The following is a 16,969-nucleotide window of genomic DNA, read 5'->3' as shown; positions in this document are numbered from 1 at the left end:
TAGCAAACCAGTCCACTATCTTTGGCAAGAAAACATGTATTAACATTACATAGAGGCAGACATGACTGAAACAACTGAAGAACGACAAAAAGTGCATGAGACAATAAATTCTTTGACCTTTCTTCTGGCATAGGAATCTCATCTTGAATTAATAAAAAACATAAGAATTCCTCAGAATCTCAGGTTACCTGATGACTTTGATGAGAAGAACATTCTGCCTGGACTCAATGCTATTTTCTTTAACAACAGAAACAATAACAATAAATTTTTAATGCCTTTATTTCTTTGAGGTAGAAAACATGTCTTCAGCAAATTTCATCTTTGAGCCTTAGTTTGCTAATGTATATAATGGGAATAAAATACACGTACAGCACTGATTGCGGAAAATTATTTCATGAATACTTTAGCAAACACAAATAGAAAAATAAGTTGATTTTTAGCTGTTTAATATAAATTTTATATTATGTTATCAATTAGTCTGCAAATGCTTGTTTTATATTAAACTGAAAGTCATATAAAAGAGGCACCAAGTTAAGTTGCTTTTAAAATGTTTATTATTAAAATTTAAAACATTCTGGGGGCAGCCAAGTGGCCCAGTGGATAGAGCACCGGCCCTGGATTCAGGAGGATCTGAGTTCAAATCTGGCCTCAGACACTTAACACTTACTAGCTGTGTGACCCTGGGCAAGTCACTTAACCCCAATTGCCTCACCAAAACAAAACAAAACAAAAACAAAAACAAAAAACAAAACAAAACAAAAACAAAACCCAAATATGTAATTGGAAAATAATAAAATACTTAAAAAAAACATTCTGGTACTTACCAGATTGAAATATAGGCCTGTTATCATTGACGTCAGATAGATTAATTGTGACAGTTGTTGTTCCAGAAAGTCCATCCGGAAGACCCAGCCTGTCTGTAGCTTGAATAACAACTAAATACTGGTCTTTAGCCTCTCGGTCCATTTGTGAAGAAATTCTTAGAATTCCTTGAAATAATAGCAACCATTCTGTTACCTATTTCCTTGTCTCACAACAATTTTTTTTAACCATTCTGTAGCACACACCACACTCTGACACCAAGTAGAACATTATATGAGATACAGTGTAGCATAGTAGAATGCTGAATTTGAAGTCAGGAAGACTTGGTATAAATTTAACCTCAGATATTTACTATTTGACCATAAGTAATTCTTTTCACCTCTTTACATCTCAGTTTAAATGAGATTTAATTAAATGGCTTCTAAGTTCCCCCACTTTTTTTTTCCCAAATATGGGATTTCAAGTAGGGAAATTGATTCTCTCCTACTCATAGGGAAGAGACAGGTGAGGTGAGCTCTAGTACAAGTTCTGCCATATATTACAGTAATTACTTACACAAATACTGATTTAAAAAAAATATGCTATAAAAACACTCCAAAAACATGAAGCCACTTGGTTCTTAAAGATTCAGTTAAGAAGACATTTCAAAAAGACTCATGAAGGGAAATGATCTCCATATCCAGAAAAAGGACTGTGGGATCTGAATTCATATCAAACCATGCTATTTTTACTTTTTCTTTCTTTCTTTTTTTTCTTGAGGTTTTTCTCTTTTGTTCTGATTCTTCTTTCACAACATGACTTATATGGAGATAAGCTTAATGTGTTTGTACATATATAACCTATATCAGATTGTTTGCCATCTTGGGGAGAGGGAAGGGAAAGGAGAAAGCTTTGGAACTCAAAATATTGTAATAACAAATGTTTTAAACTATCTTTACATGTAACTGGCAAAAGTAAAATACTATTTATCAATATTCTTTTTTTTTTCTTTTAAGTGAGGCAATTGGGGTTAAGTGTCTTGCCCAGGGTCACACAGCTAGTAAGTGTGTGTTAAGTGTCTGAGGCCGGATTTGAACTCAGGTACTGCTGCCTCCAGGGCCAGTGCTCTATCCACTGTGCCACCTAGCTGCCCCAGTAAAATACTATTAAGGAAAAAAAAATCTTCTACAGAGTAACCTTTTAAGCTAGTTTTGACCAAATCCCTTGACATGCATTCTATTATTCATTATATCAAAGGTATGCAAGGTTCTTGTTTCTCATTTGATACAACTTGTATTTTTATTGTTTGGGGCTTCTTTCGCCACATTTATTTCCATGGATTTTTCAAAACTTCTTTATGTGTGGTTGCATTTTCTTCTTGGGATTTTTTGCTTCTCAAACATCTATAGTATATCTATATTTATATCTGTATCTGTATCTATATCTATATATCTATGTATCTATACATAATTATATTATTGGTGCTGAAATTTATTGTTGTATCAACTTAACTTTATGTTTTCACTTTAAATTATTGATCAAAGATAAGGAATTCAGTTTTGATACGTAGAATTTAAAATGCCTATAAGATATCCAGTTTAAGATATTTGATAAGCAGTAGGAAATCATCTGAGAAGTTAGGGTTTCAGAAGTAGATTCGATAATCATAAGCATAGAAAAGATAACTGAAACCATGGGAGCCAGTGAGATTTCCATGTGAAATAGTACATAGGGAGAGGAAAATAGGGCCAAGAACAGAGGCCTGAGGGACACCTATGGTTAGTGGGTATGACCTGGATGAAGATCCTGCAAATGAGATTAAAAAATGATCGGATAGGTAGGAAGAGAACCAGGAGAAATTAGTCTAAGGAAAACTTAGAAAGAATAAACTATCAGGGAGAAGAGGGCAATTGACAGGGTGATAGGCTGCAAATAATTATAATTTACATTTTATAGAAACTCAAGTTTTTTAAACCACTATTGTCATCAATTTCTCCATTTTGCAGAGGAGGAAATTGAAAGATAGAAATATTGAGTGATTTGCCTATGATCTGTAGAGCCAGACCTCAGGCTCAAGATTTCTTACCTTAGGATCCAGGGATCTTTCTACTACTGTACCATACCATAAAATGCCATCTGCTTTCTCCACCCAGGAACTGTGATTGCTTTGGTGAAGGGAACTTAAAGTTAGGAAGCTCTCTCTCTATGAATACAGGTCTGCCACTGTTCTACAACTTATAATTTTAGAGAGTGAGCTCCAGACACAACTAATTAAAGCAACTTGACTAGAATGATGTGGTTAGTATATATCAGCGATATAACTTGAGTCCATATCTTTCTGGGTTCAGGAAGGCTTTCTATAAACTAAATCAGTTTCCTTCCTTTCCTTATCACATCAAATTTATTAATGTTTCATTGTATCTAGTACATCATTAATTTTTTTATAAATTTAAAACATAATTATAGGTAGAAATTCGTTTACTTTTATATAAATTGGATATCTTTGTGTCTAACAAAGGGGGAAAAGAAATAATTAAGAATGCAAATTTTTGAAAACTGATACTTATTTCCCTACCAGCTTGCTCTTTTACAATTCTGTTTGTTCTTCTATATGCCTACTTTACAATCCAACTGAATTATACTTTGTTAGTCAGTAATACCTGTCGTTGGTTCTACAGAAAAATAGGGTTGTCCCTGTAGTATGGTATAAATAAGTCTAGCATTATTCTCCTGTGCAGGATCATCATTATCTGTAGCTGTCACCTGGATAACAGAAGTTCCTGTGGAGACAATAAATGGTGATCTGTAATTATAGATGTTGCCATATTTAGCAATGAATTTATAGCTATACAGCATTTTCCCCTCCCTCTGTGAATTAATGATAGGAAGGCCTGAGGTAGTCTGTCTCCCCTGTGGCAAGACAAATAAATAATGTTATTTTGCAGAAGAAAGAATAGATACTGGTCTAATAAAACAGCATAAACAAAACAATGCAACTTTTATGTGCTATGTTCTGAAACATGAATGTAACAAGACCTATTACAATTTGTTGAATTCTTGAATCAAAAGGATACAATTGATGTAATATGTATGCAAGTTAGGCACATTAGAGGTACCATAAGGAACTTCATGAATACTCTTTTGTCCTCCTATTTTACAAAATAGGAAGAATCTGTTGTATGTATTTGTTTACTAACATAAACAATAATAGATATATTTATATATTAAAATATAGATTATATCAACTATAAAAACAGTTAAATTAGGGATCCTCTAAATGCAAATCAAAACATGTTCAATTATCAATCTATGATCCTATCATCATTAAAATGCATTTTCCTTTGATTACTTAGGTTTTTTTTAAAGTCCTGTTTTGAAGATTAAGAATGAACTAAAAAGGCCTCCATTTTTTTTAGGCCAAAATGATTGCCACAATTTAATTCATTTCAAAACATTGACTAAGCAACTTTGGTATGCAAAACAGTATGCTAGGTCCTGGGAACACAAAAACAAAAAAGTCCTTTTTAAAAAAGCCTTCATATTCTGTCTCCTTCCTCTTTTACTAGTCTTCATAGGCCTTATTCTGCTACTTGTTCTTTGAAATCCAGGGACACTGGCCTCCTTGATATTCTTCACATAAGATAGTTAGTCTAAGTGTTTCCTAGGGCTATTCCCTCTATCTGGAACATTTTCCCTCACCTCTGTGTCCTGACTTCCCTGGTTTCCTTAAAATCTCAGGTAAAGCATCGTCTTTTGCAAGAATTTTTCACCAGTCCTCCTTAATATTAGTGTCTTCTCTCTGAGACAAGCCCAATTTTTCTAGGGGCCAGATTGTTTGTACATACTTATTTTCATATTATCTCCATTATTAGCCTTTGGGAACTATTTGAGTGCAGAGACTTTGTTTTCATTTTTATTTTCATTTTTTTAGCTTTCTATGATTCCCCAGAGCTTAGCAAAGTATTTAGATTCTAGCTAGTGCTTCTTAAAAGGAAACTTTACTGTCTAAGAAAAAAAAAATATTCCTTGCTTTCAAGGAGCCTTCTATAAAAAATGTCTTTAAAATTAAGCAGAAATGAAATATAATCACAGAGGTTATAATTTTTTTAATGTTTGAATCAATACCCATTTTTTAAAAATACAGTTTCCTTTATTTTGAATTTTGAAAATGTTATATAAAAAACTATATCATAGGAATATTTTTATTCTAGTCTATTCCTCCTCTTCCTTGTTGCATTTCTACTCATTGATCCCCATTCCCTCAATTTCCTGTTTTCATTATTTTGCCAGAGCCCCCTGACTGCTTATAGCAGCCAAATGTGCTCTGCATCTTCCTGGACTTGTCTCAAACATAATTCACTTTTCTGAACTCTCACTCTCATTCTGATCCCTGCCAGGGATGAGTAGAAGTAAATTAGATGAATTAAACACATTAACTGTATAACACATTGAAAGGAAGGGGTCCTTACTTAACAGTGGCATCACAATGACCATAGAAAACACAATCTTATGAGCATATTTCCAGAATCAAATTTAAGAATAAATTTAATTGCATTCATTTTGTGATGAGATGAAAGACACCTTGATTTTATGAGTCTTTTGTAATTTAAATGGCAAGCACATAAACCCTAAGTAAGGCATCCTGACTTAGTCCTGATGTTGTCATTTATATGCTATATGAACTTGGGTAAGAATTTTATCTATCTTAATAGCTCTAGGCTTCATATGGAAAAAACAACAGAAGAAATTCTATATTTTCTTCCAGTTTTACATTAGGATTCTGTGAAATCACACAATGTTGGCAGCTCTATAGTCTGCCTAAGCTTTGGGTTAGTTTTATTATTTCTCACTGTTTATTAGTGCCACATAAAGCTTGTATATACCCAAGAAGGAGAGGAAAAGTCACACTCAACTAAGACATAAACGTATCTGAAATTGGTAGCCTGTAATCCCTGCAACTGGGAGACTGAGCCCTGATTGAGCTCAGGATTTTTGAGTTTCAATAGGGCTAATAACAAATAAGTTTCCTGACACCAATATGGTGAGCCTTTGGAAAAAGGAGCCAAAGAGCTGCCTAAGGAGTGGTAAATCATTGCAGGTCAGAAATGGTGCAGAACAAAGCTTACATGCTGTTCAGTTGTGGGATTCAACTCCAGAATGAATTATACGTTTTCAGCTTGGGTGAAATAGAAAGACCCAGTCTCAAAAAATTAAAAAAAAACACTAAAAAGCAAACATGAAAGACTAAATGTTATAAAAATTTAAGAATAGTCAGGAGACTTAGTTCACATCTTTGCTATATTACTTAACAACATTATGAAAAAGCACTTCACCATTTTGTGTCTAAATTTCCACAACTGTACAGTGGGTGTAATAATACTTGTGCGAACTATGACAGAAATTGGTTGTTATGAATAAAAAGTGCATTGTGAATCTTATAATGTTATATAACTTTAAATTAATTTCTACTATTGATTGTGACATTTAAAATTTAATGTGTGGTCACCTTATTCCTGTCACAAGTGTAGGGAAAATTAGCTAGGGTTTACTTATAAATTAGAAACTTTAGCACCAAGTAAGGCAGTAAGAATTTATTAAAGCACACCAAGTGTTGGGGGCAGCTAGGTGGCACAGTGTATAGAGCACCAGCCCTGGATTCAGGAGGACCTGAGTTCAAATCTGGACTCAGACACTTGACACTTACTAGCTGTGTGACCCTGGGCAAGTCACAACCCTAATTGCCTCACCAAAAAAAAAAAAAAAAAAAAGCATACCAAGTGTTAGTAAACAGACAATACTTGGCTCAGAAAATTAAGAAAAGGCCTATCTAGCCTTGCCTGGTCCTTCTTCTAGTCCTCCTCCACCAGCCTGTTCAAGAGCCGCACTGACTGTGGAAGTTCCTCCTGCATCTCACAAAGAAGCAGTCCTTACACACTGCTTCAAGCTAATTGGCTAGCATCACCCAAAATTGGTTCACTGGACTTGAGGGTGGTCCCATGTTGAGATCAGAGTCCACTGCCTCTGAGAACACACCCTCTTGAGAGTCAGGCTGGTGTGGTTTCAATCAAGTCAACTTCAAGTGAGTCATTCAGCAGAGTCAGTCAATCCAATCGATCCATATCAATCCCCTCAAGCTGGGGCCTTTGAGCATTGGCAAAACTCATTATTTTTTCACAAGATTTAATTCAGGATTTTGAGGCAATGTATTGAGGCATATTAGACAAGAAGATGTCATAGGGGTTTGATTATCATCTCATCTTTATTTACTTTTATTTGTGTCATTTTATTCTTATCTGAAATTCTAGTATTCATCTCAATCATAAAATATGTCATGTAGATCAAACTTTCTTACTTTCTCTTTGATTTTGTATGCTTTTAAAAAGGTTTTACTAAGACCTCTGCAGTTAGAAGCAAACAACTTCAAGAAATAAACTGTTAGCAAAAAAGGAAGGAAAATATTCAATAGTACTTTGATAGGGTTTTATATGCTATATCAAGTCAGAGAGATAGTAGAATCAACCTGTAGAACATGATTTCATCTGTAGTTGACAGTCAGTTATATATGACATGAAAAATTGTCACCAATCCCGTTAGGTTGCAAGAAAGGTACTTTACAAAAGCAATATTTCTCAACAGGTTAATTTTATTATCTAAGTTGTGGTGATTATTTTTCTCTATGTATTTCATCAGTAATAAGAATATTTTCTTTTTTGGACCTGAAATTTACAATGGTTATTTTGACATATTGCATGAAATGATCATACCATCCTTTTAAAAAATAATTGGGGGGCAGCCAGGTGGCACAGTGGATAGAGCCCTGGCCCTAGATTCAGAAGGTCCTGAGTTCAAATCCAGCCTCAGACCCTTGACACTTACTAGCTGTGTGACCCTGGGTAAGTCACTTAACCCCAATTGCCTCACCAAAAAAAAAATCTAAAAAAAAAAATAATTGGGTTGAGGCAGCTAGGTGGCATAGTGGATAAAGCACTGGCCTTGGATTCAGGAGGACCTGAGTTCAAATCCAGCCTCAGACACTTGACACTTACTAGCTGTGTGACCATGGACAAGTCACATAACCCTCATTTCTGCACAAAATGTTAAAAAAATTATTTGGGTCATTTAGGAATCACAAATATTTGGAAACATAACATTAAGATGGCATTTTTCATATTAAATAGCCTTCATAATGGTAAAATGTTTGAGATTTGTGGAGGCCAAGTAATCTAAATATTTATCTATAAACCTAAATGTACAAAGGACATAGATGAAGTAGTATTTTTAAAAATTACTAAGCCATTATTTAAAGAAAGTAAACAGTTAACAAGAATTAAATTCCTTATATAAACTACGTATAATACTTTGCTCATTATAGGTTGTTTCTAGAATCAACTTATCTATACTAGTAGCTCCTAATACAAATGATCCAAAAGTCACTTATATTTTTCACTGGAACAAATTTTTAATTCTATATTTATATGTAAACATGTCATATATTTAACTTCAGTTCCACAAATGATTATTAAGTAACCACTACACATAGATACTTATGGCAAATGATGAGATAGGGAACAAAATTTTCTTTTGAACCTCATGTGGTTTGCAGTTTAGTAGCAGTATGTGAAACACACCTAAGATAATCTGTGATAGAAAACTCCAAATTTGGAACCATTTAAGTCTGCTTGCTTGAAAGGATTCAAGGATCAACTCCAGAGACTTTCCTCCTCTAACTTTTCAAAGTTGCAATTATAGCAAAATGGACTTTGTACCCAAATGACAGATTGGCTGAGGCTAGACCATCACTTATAGTAGGCATTTCATAAATGTTTGTGACTTTTTTGCTTAAGTTATCCTAGTTCATATATATACACACATACATACATATACATATACATATATATATATACATATACATATACATATATATATATATATATATATAATTCCATGTACAAAGTCCTTTTTCACACTATCTCCAGCCATACACTTATTCTAATCAAATTCAGGTATACTCTTCCCCAGTTTCACACCAACCCCATTTGTGCCTCTATTATCTTCCACTGTGTCCTTCAGGAATTCTTCTACAGTGAGGAAATTGTCTTTTTCAACAAAACACTCCTGGACCTCTCACTTTCATTAATTCTGGCAATTAAGAATAGTTCTTGTTACAATCAGTTCACTTTCAAACCTTTACCCCAAAAGTTCATTTATTCTATCATTTCTCCTGACTCATTGGACATAGACCATTCATTCTTCACTAGTTTCTGGATTCTATAGTAGTGTCCAAAACATACCCCACCTCCCATACATATATAACTTTCTTGGTGTACTGATGTACTGAGTTAATAGTACTCTCTTCCATCCTATCTTAATTCCTCTTACTTGATGACACAGCTAATTACCTATCTATTCAACTATTGACCTTCACCTCTTTTCCAAAACAGCTCCTGAGAAGTATGGTGAAACCCTACTTGGGGCTTGTTGGTCAGAGAGAGAGACTGAATGAAGGACAGACAAGATGAAAAAAAAAACCTATACAGACTTATTAGAACAGGACAGGTAACCAAGAAAATTCTGATGAATGAAGCATTTCCATCAAATGTTTCTTACAAAATTTTGTATAAGTTAAAAAAAATATATAAATATATGTATATGTATATGCTTATTCTAATAACTCTAGGTGCTTTGGTTGCATAAAGCAGTTGCTGCAGAATAAAGGATGTTTCTCTTGGGGATTTTTAAAGTAAATATAAATTGCCTAATATGTCTTTCTATCCTGCTTTTTTAATCATAACAACTGTCAAATAAAAGATGTCCTTATATGCATAAATATAATACAATTGCTTTTGCCTTTTGCCCATTATATCAGATATAGTACATTTGTAGTAACTTAAGTCATATCAGTGACAGAACATGTAAAAGCATGTGATATGCTTGAGAAAAAACAATCCTTTAATTGTCCCAGAAGACTCCATTTTTTTGATATACCATTTTATTATGACACTGATTAAAAGTAAATTGATTGTGTTAATCTAGAATCACAAAAACAAGTTCTCCCTGTGTCTCTAGTCACTCCTTACAAAGTTATATTCTTTTGGCCCCCAATAAATTCTACATTTTGAAACATCACTCTCAGACTCAAAATTTTTCCTAAGACCCTGTGAAAGATCTGTTTGATATGTCCAATTTAGTCTCATCCAAATGCAAAATTTGGCATGAGTACTAAGTTTGCTAGGTTTGTAACTTTCCCTTGAAACTAGCTTAGGATACTTAGTCATGCAGTGATTATGTGAGTCACACGGGTATTTTATTAAACAGTAATGTTGAGTTTCTGCATATAAATTCATTTAGATATCATGTAAGTATTAAGGGAACTCAGTAATATATGATAGTGCTAAATTCTGACATCCAACCATTCCTTTATTGCTACACACTAAACTAGCCATATGCCATACTTTAAGTATAGCTGAAAATTTAAAAAACATGGATTTCAAAAATGCATCATTCATTTTGTTGCTGTAGTTATTTTTATTTTACTATCAGTGGTAAGGAGAAAAGATATCTTTTCATAGAATAAGTTTATGAATAAATTATGAGGAAAACTACATTTTATGAAGAGTTTTAGTCACACTACACTTTAATTACTTCTCTACACCCACTCATAATCTGAATGAGTTTCATTCAGGAAGCACTTGCTGTGAATAAGGAGCTACTTAAAGATAGTCTAGAGTCACAGTAGAACAGTGTTTTGATTCAACTCTGAACTTCTGATTCCGGAAAAGTTAAACAAAACATTCAAATTGAAGTGCTATGTATTCCTGTGTCTGTAAAAACTAAATGCATCATTCTTGATGAAAACAATATCTAATTGTAGGGGTCAGATAGAATCTCTTCCACTTTTAAAATTGGCTAAAAATAATCTTAGTTCCATTTCCCATATAGAGCAATTGTACTTTCTCAAACAAATTTATATTTTAGAGGCACTTACTTTCAAACCTAGAAACACAAAATGAAACATTTTAGAGATATGATTATTTCCCCACTAGTCATTCTGGAATTAAAAAGTTCTCTTCACTTGTTTTTGGTTCTTATTCTTCTCCCCTCTTCACCTGAGAAATAGGTTAGTTTTATTGCCCCCTCCCCAATACATTTAGCAAATTCTGACACTTCTGTTTCTCAAAATTTGATACAAAGGTTAAGTCAATTTGGTCAAGAAGAATATAGCTCAGTAAGACAGTAGAATCTGAGAGGATTTACCTGAAAAACTAACTCATAACTTGTTTGGAGAGACAAAGAGGAGGATTTCACTCCAAACTCAGTCTATTTTTGTGCTGTGTTAAGCATAATTATTCCACTAAAGTACCAAATTTTGTCAAATTAGAGGCTTTTGAAGAAAATAAAACTTAACCTAAGTGCTACATTTTGACCATGATCACAAATGCTGAAAACAGTAATAGAAATTCATATTTTGTGCTTTAAAAATATTTTAATTTATTTTTTTAATTTATGAGAACCCTATTGTACTCATGTATATACACAATCTTCAAGTTAAGATTTTTTATTTAAACTTTAAGTGCTTTGTCATTTGCAAGAAAAAATTCACTTTGTGTTTATCTTTAAATAGTAGAATCTAGAACAACATATATTTCATGTGCTTCTTAGATTGAAAAGTATTTGAGAGTTTTAATGTATGAAGTAGTGTTTCATATTTCCTGAAATGTTTATAATCTGAAAAAACATTTCAGTAAATGTGAAACATTAATCTCAAATAATTTTTAATCTGGAAAGCACATGGAATATATGTTGCTCTATATTTGTGTATGTGTGCATAATTATGAATATATGTACATAAATATATACATTTATGCATCCATATAAAATATGTATGTTTAAACTTTAAGGCAGTTTTTACGTACAACTTTTCTAGGTAGGAAAATGTTGGCATTATTTTATTAATCTAAAGGTTCTACACTAAAAGACTTTAGTGTGGCTGAATAGGTAAAAAGACATATAATGTCAGATTAAGAGGAAATCAAGTTTTAAATAACCAAATAAATGAAATTAAAATCAAACAAATATATAGAATATATTGACTGGGATAAAATTAATCAAAACAAAATATACCAAGATTTTATGAGTGCTTCTTTCTAAAAAAATATTCAAAGATGGCTAATAAGTTCATCATGTATGTTTCAGTAATTGACTTATAGTTGATCTTTTTTGAAGTACCCTATAAATTAAGTCAATATATTTATTGATATTCTGTGACTTTGATATTAAATTAAGCAGAGAGAAGACTATAAAGAAGGGGAAGGAGAGGAAACAAGCATTTATAAAGGACAGCACAGTGAGGTGTATGCTATAATTATTCCCATTTTAAAGGTGAAGAAAGTACAGAAAATTGAGGTTAAATGACTTACCCAGTATCACACAGCTATTAAGTAAATACTTGAATCTGAATTTAAACTCAGGTCTTCCTGACTCTGGGTATAGCTATCTACTGTACCTGCAAGATGTTTGAAAATTTTAATCATAAATCAAAAAGCAAAAGCTTATGACTTCTGGACTTCTCATAAAACTCATATCTATGTATCATAAAAGTTTTATTTTTTTGCCTTGGGGGAAAAAGCATAAGTAAAATGAAATTGGCAATATCTTAAGAAACAAGAGCTATGTTATAAAGGGCTTTAATTGTCAAATAGAGGACTCAATTCCTCTATAAAAGTAAAGAATACTTATTTTCTATTTCCTTTTTGTTCTACCCTCTAATGACCTCTATCCTTGACTACCTTCTTTTCTTCTCTCTACTTATGTGAGTAGACATTCATTCCTGTGACTTCAATCCACTATGTCTCCTAGATGCATACTAAAAAACACAATTTCTGATATTGCTAATTCCACACTATCTTTCTCATCTGCCCCTTCAGTCTAATCACAATCCACTAATCCACTTTCCCAGTTGTTTCCTATTAATTCTCCACTGAACTAATGTGGTAGCTTCTTAATCGCCTTTTGCTTACACATTCCACACCAATCTCAATACATTTGGCAAATGAATCCTGATATAGTGGTAAGATTATGTCAATTCAGCCTCTATATAATTAGAATTTCAAATCTTTAACCTGAGTTTCTTTCCCAAACTCTAGCATTGAAATTCTAGTTACCTAGAATACATGCAGAAATTTCATTGTTCCTTCAAGTTCAACATTATTTAAATTGAATTCTTCATCTTTCTCTTATCATATGCTCCATTTTCTTACTTCTAAATATCAACACCACCACAACCCTCCCTGTAATCAAAGCTCATGACTTTAAAGTTTGGTTTTTATTTATATTTGTCCCTCATCTCACATATGTTTTAAAAGTTATCATTTATATAGTACTTCAAGGTTTGCAAAGTGCTTTACAAATATTATTTCATTTATTCTCAAAGCCTGGGAGGTTGTTGACATTATTTATCTTGATTTTTATCAAATAGGTTACAATAAATGTCAAGGTTACGTCACTTCATTACTCAAAACACTTTAGTGGCTACTCATTGTGAGTCAGATAAAACTCAAACTCCTTAACTTGTAAATCAAGGCTTTTATCAATGTCATTCAAATCAATCTTTCTATGCTTATAGATCTTCTGTCACTTATTCTATGCCCCAGACTTATCATGGAAGAACTTACTTCCCTCTTCCTAATATACAAAATATCAATAATGGTACTTGCATTACATGTATAATAGGGTTTTTATGAGGGTGAAATAAGATACGGTATGTAAATTATTTTATAAAATTATAAACTTTTAATAGTATTACATGACAAAGGATTCTTTTGTTTACTTAGTAGGAATGAATTGTTCAGAAAAAATGACATGTAGAACAAGAAGATCTCTTATTTGTGAAATTTAAATAACAAATCAAGCAAACATATTTATTACTTTCAAATCATTACTTTCTGCTTAATATATTATAAACTTCCCAAAATCTGCCTTACCTTTGCTAATGTATTTCCTATTCCTATATTACTCTCTACCCCTTTACACCTATTAAGATAATATTGAATTTGCAAAATCCAAGTCAAATGCCATTAATGCTTCTTCCATCCTCATGAACACCATGCCCACTCAATAAAAGAATTGATATATCTAATCTGAACTGATCACACTTTACTTTTATTTCATTATTTACTCATATTGTAATTTGTTTTATGTTTGTGCATATCACATACTAGATTATAAAATCTGAAAACTGTTTTAGTTATGTTTATGTGGCTCCTAGCAAGTAGAACAGGACATTGTACACAACAGGCACTTAGTAAATGCATTTAGAATGAAGTACAGAAATCATGCCTTTAGACCCTTAAAAATTGATAAACATTTTGATGTAATTAAAAAGTAACTGAAATTTCTTTATAAGAGAATTAAGATTTTCCTAAAATATCCCATTTTATATAAACTTGAAAAAAGGTTGGTTATTATTGTTAGATATCTGTTGTACAGTACCTTCTGGAGACATCTCTGGAATGCTGGTCTCATAAGGTCCATCTAGGAACTGTGGTTTATTGTCATTGATATCCACAACTTTGATGACAAATTCAGACTCAGGTTCCACAGGTTTCCCAGTATAAACATTTATGACTTGGGCTCTTAATTTGTAGAAGGCTTTCTCCTCTCTATCAAGCTTTTTTATGGCAGTTATATCACCTGTTCTGTTGTTAATGGTAAAAATACTCCCAGCTCCATCCCCAGACAACAAGTACACCAAAGATGCATCCCCTTCATCCAGATTAGATCTCAGCTGTGAGGGTAAAAGATAATATTTTAGTTTGCATTTAAGTCTAAATGGAGGGGAAGTTAATAATTTTATTGCATTTAAATTCTTTGGGGGGCGGCGATTGGGGTTATGTGACTTGCCCAGGGTCACACAGCTAGTAAGTGTTAAGTGTCTGAGGCCGGATTTGAACTCAGGTCCTCCTGAATCCAGGGCCGGTGCTTGATCCACTACGCCACCTAGCTGCCACATTTAAATTCTTATTTAAGGGGAGCAGCTAGATGGCGCAGTGGTTAAAGCACTGGCCCTGAATTCACGAGTACCTGAGTTCAAATCCAGCCTCAGACACGACACTAGCTGTGTGACCCTGGGCCAAGTCACTTAACCCCCATTGCCTGCAAAAAAAAAAAAAAATGAATCAAATTCTTATTTAAGGATTTCTGTTTATATCAGAGGGAATATTCTACCCACTGGAGAATATGATTATTTATCAATAATGTTATGCAATGCTATTATAAGAAAGTTTGATAACCAGTGATTTATCTTTTTCTAATGATTCTCTTTGAATTCATATAGTCTGGCCTTTGGATGATAGTTTGTCACAAGGACTATATTTTAAAATTATTTTCTCCCCACATTGACACTTGTACATACATGAGAGGCATTAACAAGTAAAACATTATATAATATGGAGTTAAGAGATTCATATTTAAGATGATTGCCATCACTTTACTATCTGTATTGCCTTGGATAATTCACTTTACTTCCCTCTTCCTCATATACACAATTTGGATAATGATACTTCCACTACATATATAATAGGGTTGTTATGTGGATGAAATAAAATTACGTATGTAAATTATTTTATAAAATGATAAACTATTCATAATATTATATGACAAATAATTATTTTGTTTATTGAGTAGGAATAAGTTGTTCAGAAAAAAATGACACACAACCAAGACGATCTGTCATTTTTGAAATTTAAAAAGCAAAGTAAGCAAGCATATTTATCTATTAATTACAAATTTAAACAAATTATCCTATACTTCTTTGGAAGACTGAATTTCCCAAAGCCTGACTATTTCAAATATGTTTTTGCCTCAATTTCTAGCCTGGCTACCTATAACCAATTATGTAATTTCAAAGATTGATTCAACTTTCCTTTCAAGATCAGTAACAGTTTGGTTGGAAAGCATCATTCTAGCATAATCTGCAAAATTATTCTGTATCTGGGAAAACACTGGACGACAAGGAGACTAGAAAATTTGGAAAAGCAGTATTTGACATGCAGTAGGCATATATGGGGTATAATAATATATGGAGGGGATTTAGAGTGACTTAGATTTAGGATTCAAATCATGCCTGACACTTACAAGTTGTATATGTCTGAGAAAATTATAACCTTTCTCAAACTAAGCATCATCAAGAAAATAGGCATAGTAATAGCACGTACCTAAAAAGATGGTTGGGAGGATCAAATTAGGTAATACATAAAAAGCTTCATAAAATTTAACTAATAAGTGTTTATATATATATATATATATATACATATACATATATATATACATATATGTGTGTATATGTATATGTGTGTGCATATACACATACGTAAACTATTATCAATAATACTTATTGAATTGTATGGAATTGAAACAGAGAAACATGTCCATAAAGAGATTAACATTTTATCACTAATTTTTGCATACTAGGAGGAGTAAAACATTTCCCAAAAATGATGCTTTTTTTCCCTATTATCCTGATTTTCCCCCTTGTAATTTGTCTCCCCCACTCTACTCAAAATTGTTATCATCTGAAAGATTAATCTATATGATTTATAACAATGAAGGTGTTTAATAAAATTAGTCTACTCAATGTTTATGTTAATTTCACCAGTATAGTAAGGGTATAAAGAAACAGTTCAAACTTTTTCAATTATAATAAAAATTTGTAAATGTATACATGATAAGAAAATGAATCCTACAGTTTGGTTTTACATGAATGATTTTATTTAATCATTTTATGTTAATGTGTCCTTCCTTGTATCTGAGAGGCTTTGAAGAATTACAAGGTGAACAGCATAATAACAGTACCAAAGAAGCCTTCACCTTATAAAGTTTCCAATTCACCATTTATTATCTTGGAATACTTACTAAAATAACTTATGTCCTCTGGGGAAAATTCTTGATATAATCAACTATAGTAATCTACTTAATTTCAAATCAGTGCTGATCTAAGCCTGGGGGAATATCTATCAACTACTAAAAGTGTAACGGATCAGGAGAACATTCAACTTACTGTATCTTACATAGATGGGTTTTTTGCACTTTTATACCAAAGCCTGTATCTGTATGGAACACAGAGTGATGAGAAATAATGAAATGGACACATTTTATCAAGATGAATAAGGTA

The 16,969-nt window shown here is 32.5% G+C and overlaps 1 protein-coding gene across 4 annotated transcripts in view; it reads right to left on the bottom strand.

Moving 5' to 3' along the window:
• The window catches only part of CDH19 (cadherin 19), a 387,803-nt gene that overhangs the window by 64,860 nt on the left and 305,974 nt on the right, over nucleotides 1-16,969 (bottom strand). For all 4 annotated transcript variants that reach the window (XM_043983861.1, XM_043984122.1, XM_043983951.1 and 1 more), the window contains 3 exons: nucleotides 14,290-14,584; nucleotides 3,462-3,581; nucleotides 825-989 (listed from right to left, as the gene is read on the bottom strand). In XM_043983861.1, coding sequence (XP_043839796.1) covers nucleotides 825-989; nucleotides 3,462-3,581; nucleotides 14,290-14,584 — 580 coding nt within the window. The remainder of the gene's footprint in view (nucleotides 1-824; nucleotides 990-3,461; nucleotides 3,582-14,289; nucleotides 14,585-16,969) is intronic.

The sequence above is a fragment of the Dromiciops gliroides genome, chromosome 1, assembly GCF_019393635.1.
Source record: "Dromiciops gliroides isolate mDroGli1 chromosome 1, mDroGli1.pri, whole genome shotgun sequence".
Lineage (NCBI taxonomy): Eukaryota > Metazoa > Chordata > Mammalia > Microbiotheria > Microbiotheriidae > Dromiciops > Dromiciops gliroides.
Note: the sequence above shows the minus strand (reverse complement) of the source record. Positions and strands in the feature narration are given on the sequence as shown.